Source organism: Ascaphus truei, chromosome 2 (genome assembly GCF_040206685.1).
Source record: "Ascaphus truei isolate aAscTru1 chromosome 2, aAscTru1.hap1, whole genome shotgun sequence".
In the NCBI taxonomy this organism is placed as follows: Eukaryota; Metazoa; Chordata; class Amphibia; order Anura; family Ascaphidae; genus Ascaphus; species Ascaphus truei.
In genome coordinates this window covers 391,165,969-391,175,699 of record NC_134484.1, presented here as the reverse complement: position 1 = coordinate 391,175,699, position 9,731 = coordinate 391,165,969, and the positions used below count along the sequence as shown (strand labels likewise).

Here is a 9,731-nt window from a genome sequence, read left to right as displayed (position 1 = left end):
CTTTCTCTCTCTAACTTCTTTTGGCTTTAACCAATGAACTGCAGCCAGCACCCACAAAGATGGTGTCTATCTGGACCTATCTATCACTACAAACTGTTCTCTCTCTGATATCTCTATTCCCCCTGATCATCCCCTCCTCTCATTTACTCTCTCTCGAGTCTCATTTTCTTCACTTCCACCTACCCCTTATTTTTGCAGAGACCTGCCTTCCATTAACCTACCAGCACTTGACTCCACTTTGCACTCTTCTCCTCTACTGACCCAACAACCGTGTCATAAAAAATAACTCTACCCTAGCCTCATCTCTTTATTTACATGTCTCTCTTCTTATCCGCCATTCTCACTCTCACAAGCCCCAGACCTTTGCTAAACTGTTCCATAAGCATGCTCAAATTCTGCACGCGCAGCCCTGAAGGAAATCTCCTACTCTCTCAGACTTCCTTCACTACAAATGTCTTCTATCCTGTTTCAATTAAGTCCGCTCTCAGGTTAAACAAAGCGAATTTTCTTCACTAATCAATACTCACAAGTCTAAACCACACCACTCCCCTCTATGGGTCTTTTACTATAAACTTGGAATTTGTCATTGCCAAACTGCATGGGTTGGCATGTTCACAAAAAACTGTATGAAATGTGAGGAAAAAACAGTATTCTCTATTGAAAATCACTTCTAAATTGTTTTTTAAAAAAAGAACAAGTCACATGGTTTAATAGCGAAAATGACCGGTTTGTACTTGCTTTAGAAGTGTAATGACCAGAGGTGGTGCTAACTCCATCTTGCAATACCAATCTCACCACCCTTTAGGTGGTGTTAAAAAAATGTGAGGTTTTTAGTAGCAGTTTATATAACAGAGCTATAAGAATGGCAGTTGTGGGCAAAAATTGTGAGTTTTGAGGCTCTCTTGATTAATCGATCAAATTGTCAGAGAAATTGTGAAAACACTTCTAAAAAGCTGTTTGAACATGCAATAAGGGCTTATAGAATAGCAAAGCATGCAAATTCGCTACTAATGTACACTTCAGAAGGAGTTTGTCACACTTCGGAGCTACTGGAATATACCCCTATGTCTTTGATTTTCTACTCAGACTATCACCTGTTAGCTGTTTTTCTTCCATTTCAACTCAGGAGTTTGCAGACTATTTCAAGACTGAGGTGGGTTCCATTCATCAAAGCATCCTCTTTGTATCACCCTCTTATTCTACACCTTCTCTTACTAAGTTTCCTGTCTGGATCTTTTCCCAAAGGAGGAAGTGTCGCTGTTGCTCTCCACCTCTCCCTCTACCACTTGCCCTCTCGAACCAATCCCTTCAAACATCAACTCTGGTAGCTTTCCCACATCCTTCAAGCATGTAACAGTAATAACTATAATACAAAATAGCAAGCTCGACCCTACCTATCTAACTATTGCCCTGTCTCCCTCCTGCCTTTTGCCTGGAAACTACTTGATCACCTTGTATTCGCTCCCTTGCTCCATTTTCTTAACTCCTATACAATCTGGCTTCCTCCCTGCACATGCCACTGAAACAGCCCTCACCAATATAAGTAATGATCTTCATGATGCCAAAGAACAAGGTCATTACATCCTGCTTATACTGCACCGACACACTTTATTCGAGCAAATACCCGGTATGTACCTGGCAGATACCTGGAATGCGCCGCTCCTCACCTCTGACAAGCCCCGTTGCATTTGCCTTCCCTGCCTGGGTTCATGCCTGGCTGATGGGCGGCTGATCTGTTAAATGATAATGATTAGGATTTAATAGGCTGCAATGCTTCGCGTGTCTACCAGATGGCATAAATTCATGAATTGTAATGCAGTATATATATATGTACTGTGCAGTATTGCAGCCAACGGGAATAAAATGCTTCAATCCCTGCCGGAAAATAACTCAATGCACTCGGGCAGAAAACAGTCACAAACCTCAATACACCCGGGTATACCCGAATTCGTGGGACTAGCCGAGCTCGAATAAAGTGTGTCGCCAGTGTATTACTGAACCTCTCTGTAACTTTGGATACTGTTGACCCCCCTTTTCTCCTACACATACTTTATCTGTAACATAGCTCTTTCTTAGATTTTCTCTAACGTCTCCAATCATACTTTCAATGTCTTGTCCACGAACACATCTTTCTCCTTGGTTGATCTCTCTGTTGGTATACCTGAAAGCGTCTGTCCGGGGACCTCTTCTCTCTCTCTACACACTCTCTAGGTAAACGTATCACATCTTTTCAAATATCACCTCTATGCTAACTACACACAAATTTACTTTTCAACCCCTGACCTTATACTTGTCCAGACCAAAATCTCTGAATGTCTCCCTCCGCTATATCATCCTGGATGGCCCTACACCGACTCAAACTTAACATGTTGAAGCTCCTCATACTTCCTCCCAAGCCTGGCCCTACAGCCCACTTCTCCTCTATTGTTGGCAACACTATCGTACACCCAGAATGACATGCTGCTGCCTAGGTGTCACATTTTACTCCTCCCTCACATTATCCTCTCACATTCACAATGGTGCTGAAAACATGTCGATTTTTCCACCGTAACATTGCACTGATATGCCCCTTCATCTGTCACTCTACTGCTAAAACTTTAACGTCCTTATTCTCTCACATCTTGACTGTTGTAAACTTCAAATACCCGGCCTTCCTGCCTCTCACCTATTTAGGGGACTACAATCTATCCTAAATGCTGCTGCTAGAATCACCTCACTCTCTCTTAAATCTGTCTCACATGAATTTCCTCCCCTGGATGCCGTATTAATTTTAAAATTCTCTCTTTTAAGGCTATACATTCCTCTGCCTCCTTATATCGCAGCCCTAATTTCTCGCTATATACCTGCTCACCTCTTGTATTTAGCTTACAGATGTCTTCCGTCTACCCCTTTTGTATATAAAGCTTTCTTTCACCTAAAACCTTACTCTCTTACTGCACCACACCTCTGGAATGCCCTTCAACTTCAGACAAGCACCCTCTCTCTCTCCACTTTAAAGCCTGTATTAAAACACCTCTTTAATAAAGCATTTGGGTAGCTCCCTTGGCTAGTACTATACATCTCATATGCACATACCATGACTTACCAGAACACCCACCTACTGTCTTTGTAAATTCTCCCTATTTATCACTTAGATTAAAAGCTCTTGGGCAGGGTCTCCTTTTCCTAATGTTTACTTTTATGTCTGAAGAGCTTAATCCCATTATGTGTCATATTATTTTGTCAAATGTATTACTTCTGTAAAGTGCTACTGTATGTATATGGATGGCACTATACAAAAAATACATAAAAACAAGCAAAATAAATATATACTTTATAAAATATTTGCCTCAAAATGAATCTAATATGTATTTTCTCATGGCTAATGAATACATTGGTTAGAAGTGTTTTCTCTACTTTTTTCTCTCTACTTTTTCTCTACTAGTTTTTTTCTTATAGCTAAAAAATGATAGAAATGAAATGTGTCCCTTTTATTAATGTTTACCCAAACAGAATGCAGAATTTGGCCCAGTGTAAGGATTTGCCATGCAGCAGGCGTAATTAAGGTAGGACACACCTTTATCTGAAGCATTCCCCCTTTCCTGCTATCACTATAAAGCGGTGTGTCGTAAAGTCAAAGTTCATATTGCATTTAAGGACTCTGCATTAGACACAAACATGTTCTTTTAGTTGCTGGTTCCTTTTTTTTTTTTCAAAATCACTGTGACTCAAGGAAAAATCATGGTTCTGCATCACAAAGAGTTTGCTAAAGCTGGCCTGAAGACTGGACTCCAGATTTGGAGAATTGAGAACATGGAGCTTGAGCCAGTTCCAGAAAATCTGTATGGTAATTTCTATGTGGGTGATGCCTACCTAGTGCTTCAGACAATAGATAGGTCTCTCTGCAAAATATACAATCTGCACTTCTGGCTAGGTAAGTAACAGCGCGTTTTTTTCGTACATTGAATTGGTAGTGTACATTTAAAAAAATATATTATTTAACTTTTTTCCCTTTTAATATGTGCATCAATACATTCCACACAATGATAAGTAATTAGCTAAATTACCGATTGATTGGCAAAGATTCGGCTCGGGGGTTCACTAAATAGCTGTCAGTGTAGCAGAAGAGGAGAAAAGAAGCAAAGTTCTGTGGGGGAAATCATGTGACCAGGTAGTCAATAGATACAATTAGTGCACTGATAGAGAGAGGGCAGGGGTGTGCTAGAGCCTGTTTCAGAAGAGGAAGGGGATGTGACGTTGTAAATGGTTGCAATAGAAACAAAAAATGTGTGTTACATTAGAATACATTAAAAGTTTAATTCAGAGTTGCTTTTAAAAAATAAAAATAAAACAAATATTTTCTCATAGTACAGAACTGATTTATTAAATAAAAAACACACACATGCAGGATATTGCTTTGTTTGCAGCTTTAACAGGTTATAATCTTTCTGATCTTACAATGGACTTTAACTTTATTAGATTGATGCTTACAGCAGGTAAGCAAGTACACACTTAACCCTATCTCTGCTAGGAAGCCTGCAAAGCATTGTGCAGATAATCACTAAGACAGCAGACAAAACTAGGAGGATGCATGATCTTTGTGACATTTGCATCAATGTGTTCATTCAGTTGTAAAATTAGAAAAAGACTATGGGGCCTATGCAGAGAGCAGCGAATTTGAAAAATGGCGAATTTATTAAAAAGTAGCTTTTTTGGAGAGTTTTATTCTCCATATGCAGAAAAGTGCGAATTCTGCTATGTTTAACATGGATGCGTCTGGCGAGTTTAAATTGGCGAGATGCGCGCTTCAGAAACTTGTAAAAACAAATGCGCGCCTTTTTTTTTCCCTTTGCAATGGCCGCGAGCGGCCGCTTCTTGCCAATTTTTTCTGGCGAGGGAAAAAGGAGACAATAGCGCCATTTTATTGGCGCGACCAGCCGCTAGATGCCGTTCGCGGCTCTCTGCATTAGGATATTTGTAAAACTGGCGAGATTGAGGTTTTCGCCAGCCGCGAGGCGAGTTTTACAAATAGAAAAGAAAAATTGGCGCGTTTTTCGGAAATCTCCATTTTCTGCTGTTTTCTGCGCGATTATCTCCAAAAAATGGCGAATTTCGAAATAGCGCTGCTCTCTGCATAGGCCCCTATATGGCCTTTTTTCATTATGAGCTGCTCACACTCCACACACGCAGAGATGTAGCAACGTTCTGCCATTTTCGCAAAAAGTGAAATTTCACTATTTTCACCAGGTTTCATGTTAATTTACCATATACAGTATGCCAGCCATGTGTCCTTGCATATTTTATATTTTAGTCACATAAACATACTGTTATTTTGTGATTCTTTTTTTTTTGTTGCAAAAACCCTGCCAATTTTGCCAGATTCAATACCTACACACTACATATGGATACATGTGCAAATGTATAATTACAGACTTTTTAACAGGTGACATAATTTAATTTTGGAAGGCAGTATGTAAGCATGTATCCAGTTACAACTTGTCAGGAGGGAAAATGTTGTTAATCACAACATCATAATATTCTAATTACAGAATAATCTAGCACATCTATGATACCTTTGGAAATGCCGACCACTTTTTCCTATCTCGGTGACTATGTAAAAGTGTATGAAGTTCCTTCAATGACACTTTTGTAAGAATGATTGTTTATAATGCTGGATTATCTTTCTCATTGTTTCGGTACCCACCATTATTTTTTTTTATCCTTTTAGTGTTATACATGTTGGCCATAGATTAGGTGATTTACCACAGAGTCAAATATTTGTTTCCCCATCTTCCTTTTTTTTTATATAGTTTTTTACTTGGATAAATCTGGAATAATTATTTTGCACAGGATTTACCCTAGTTTTGTATTGTAGCTGAGAGCCTTTAGTGAAAAAACTATAAAACTTAAAAATATATAAATATTTTAAAAAAAATAAGAAACTGTCTATTTAAGTTTGTATGTTTACCCATTCTGTTGTCTTTTATGTTTCATTTTTCATTCTCACATTAAATAAGTTATGGGTGGGAGGTAACAAACAGACAAAAACCCTCCACCGGACAGTGTACCTCAAATAAAAATATCACTTGTGAGCACATTCACATGTCTCAGACAGGTCTGCAGCATGGCTTTTCACCATTATCTCATAGCACATGGTGTTTCCACTGCAGGCAGGGATTCTGGGAAATGATATGTGACTGAACATGCAGTGTCACATTTTTCATCCTGATATATTTTATTGATAAATTCTCATGACTGTCTTTTGGGAAAGTATTAATACAAATACATTTCTGAAACTATTAAAAATGATAGTGAAATATTTTCTTTTAGACATATGATATATATATATATATATATATATATATATATATATATAAAAAGGAAAAAAGAGGAGAGAGCGCACGCCCATAGCGTATAAAAGTATTTAATGAGGGGGAGGGGGGAGAGAGGGGGGTAAAAAACGCACTTACAAAAATGCAATAAAATCAAGCATATGTGATATATAATAATCACCACCATCCGGTTTTTCTCTAGACTCTTGGGGCAGTCCCAGGCTCCGTTGGCAGTGGAGCAGAGTCCCAGCAAATTCACAAGGCAGGTGTGCTGTATAATAGTCCAAGAAAGAGGTCCCGTAGTAGTGGTGCCTATAGCACTCGCGCCTGGATCAATACGCTCCAGCGCTTCGTGTAGACTCCAATGTCTGTGCGTCTGACGTCACGACGCTCCCTGACGCGTTTCGTCAGTCACGGCTAACTTTCTCAAAGGGATAACATGAGAGGGGGAGGTCCGGTATTATATATACACAACCTCATGATGGTAATTAAAAGAAGTAACCTCCCCTACTCAGCTGCAATCGTTTTTTGTGCTGCTACACACTTATACATACCCATTAACAAGTAATACAGATAATTAACCCTAAAAGAATTGGAGGAGATAGTTGGAGTAAGAGCAAAATTAAAAACATACACTCTGAATACCAGTCTAAATACCAATTCATTTTAAATGAATTGCACAATTTGTACAAAAATACTTATATCTGCCAATTCACTTATATAAAAACCATAGATGTATACTATATGTATATAACCCATAGACTGGTATAACATTGTACATAAAGGCAGAAAAGAACCGAGAAAATCCTAAAGGGATCATACCAAAATAAAAGTAAAAGTAAAAATAAAAGCATTCAGCCTGCATGTGCTTCAAGACCTGGTTGACCAATAGTATATAAATTTATATATGGGATATGTTATAATTATCCACAGGGTGCATCAGTTAATTAATACTTGAGCACACCTAGTATATAGAGAGGAATAACTCACATACAGGCTAATACTATACATATATATTTAATAGCTGAAAAACAAGAGATACATAACATCATATATATTATATAAATAAAATGCAATAGTGTGTACATATATAAACATACACAATCAAGTACAAATATTACCCTTAGCGGGTGTGTAGATAATTTAAAATTGAATATAGACAATATCTCATGTGATCTTATCAGGAAAAAACTGATCAGATTGGGGATATTTTAAACCATCAGTCTGGAGTCTGTATGCCACAAACAAGGCCAGGACCCGGAGAACTAATAAATTGTGAGAGCATAATTTAATTAATTGTATCGTTAAGTTATGTGGAAAAAGTATATTATATAAATTATATAAAGAGGTATGTATGTGAAAAAGACATATAGTGTATGTGAAAAAGGAAACTTTACCATTTGTCTCATTCGCCAATGTTTACTACCCGGGCCCTAAATGGCCAAACTAAATTTAGTGCCTTTTAAAGTGAATATTAATTTTAATTTTATTTTAATTTTATTTTAATTTATATGAAGGCTATACAATAATTGTAATAGTCTATGTGAGGATAAATACCTAATACCATCTATTAAACCCTAGGATGATCTTATTTCTAATTAAACCACATAAATGTGCAAATATAAATATTCATAAATACATCCATTATTCAGACGGGGGGAGAGGATGGAATGGGGAGGGGGGGGGGGGGGTGTGAGGGGGTGGGGGGGGGGAAAGGGGGGGGTGAATCTCTGGAGGAGATCCAGACAAAGGATGGACTGAGAAGCAGTCCAGGCACCCTTAATCCTGGGGGGACTTAACGAATGTTTGGATGTCAGTACTTTAGTTTAGTCACTCCGTGGATGTCTCTTCCTGTTCTCTCCTCTGCTTCTCAGTCCATCCTTTGTCTGGATCTCCTCCAGAGATTCACCCCCCCCCCTTTCCTCCCCCCCCCCCCATCCCCTCACACACCCCCCCCCTCCCCATTCCATCCTCTCCCCCCGTCTGAATAATGGATGTATTTATGAATATTTATATTTGCACATTTATGTGGTTTAATTAGAAATAAGATCATCCTAGGGTTTAATAGATGGTATTAGGTATTTATCCTCACATACACTATTACAATTATTGTATAGCCTTCATATAAATTAAAATAAAATTAAAATAAAATTAAAATTAATATTCACTTTAAAAGGCACTAAATTTAGTTTGCCATTTAGGGCCCGGGTAGTAAACATTGGCGAATGAGACAAATGGTAAAGTTTCCTTTTTCACATACACTATATGTCTTTTTCACATACATACCTCTTTATATAATTTATATAATATACTTTTTCCACATAACTTAACGATACAATTAATTAAATTATGCTCTCACAATTTATTAGTTCTACGGGTCCTGGCCTTGTTTGTGGCATACAGACTCCAGACTGATGGTTTAAAATATCCCCAATCTGATCAGTTTTTTTCCTGATAAGATCACATGAGATATTGTCTATATTCAATTTTAAATTATCTACACACCCGCTAAGGGTAATATTTGTACTTGATTGTGTATGTTTATATATGTACACACTATTGCATTTTATTTATATAATATATATGATGTTATGTATCTCTTGTTTTTCAGCTATTAAATATATATGTATAGTATTAGCCTGTATGTGAGTTATTCCTCTCTATATACTAGGTGTGCTCAAGTATTAATTAACTGATGCACCTCTGTGGATAATTATAACATATCCCATATATAAATTTATATACTATTGGTCAACCAGGTCTTGAAGCACATGCAGGCTGAATGCTTTTATTTTTACTTTTACTTTTATTTTGGTATGATCCCTTTAGGATTTTCTCGGTTCTTTTCTGCCTTTATGTACAATGTTATACCAGTCTATGGGTTATATACATATAGTATACATCTATGGTTTTTATATAAGTGAATTGGCAGATATAAGTATTTTTGTACAAATTGTGCAATTCATTTAAAATGAATTGGTATTTAGACTGGTATTCAGAGTGTATGTTTTTAATTTTGCTCTTACTCCAACTATCTCCTCCAATTCTTTTAGGGTTAATTATCTGTATTACCTGTTAATGGGTATGTATAAGTGTGTAGCAGCACAAAAAACGATTGCAGCTGAGTAGGGGAGGTTACTTCTTTTAATTACCATCATGAGGTTGTGTATATATAATACCGGACCTCCCCCTCTCATGTTATCCCTTTGAGAAAGTTAGCCGTGACTGACGAAACGCGTCAGGGAGCGTCGTGACGTCAGACGCACAGACATTGGAGTCTACACGAAGCGCTGGAGCGTATTGATCCAGGCGCGAGTGCTATAGGCACCACTACTACGGGACCTCTTTCTTGGACTATTATACAGCACACCTGCCTTGTGAATTTGCTGGGACTCTGCTCCACTGCCAACGGAGCCTGGG

At 37.8% G+C, this 9,731-nt stretch overlaps 1 protein-coding gene across 1 annotated transcript in view; it reads left to right on the top strand.

Moving 5' to 3' along the window:
* Positions 1 to 3,641: 3,641 nt before the first annotated feature.
* The window catches only part of LOC142487623 (scinderin-like), a 162,029-nt gene continuing 155,939 nt past the window's right edge, over positions 3,642 to 9,731 (top strand). The window contains exon 1 of the mRNA XM_075587232.1: positions 3,642 to 3,913. Coding sequence (XP_075443347.1) covers positions 3,721 to 3,913 — 193 coding nt within the window. The 5' untranslated portion in view covers positions 3,642 to 3,720. The remainder of the gene's footprint in view (positions 3,914 to 9,731) is intronic.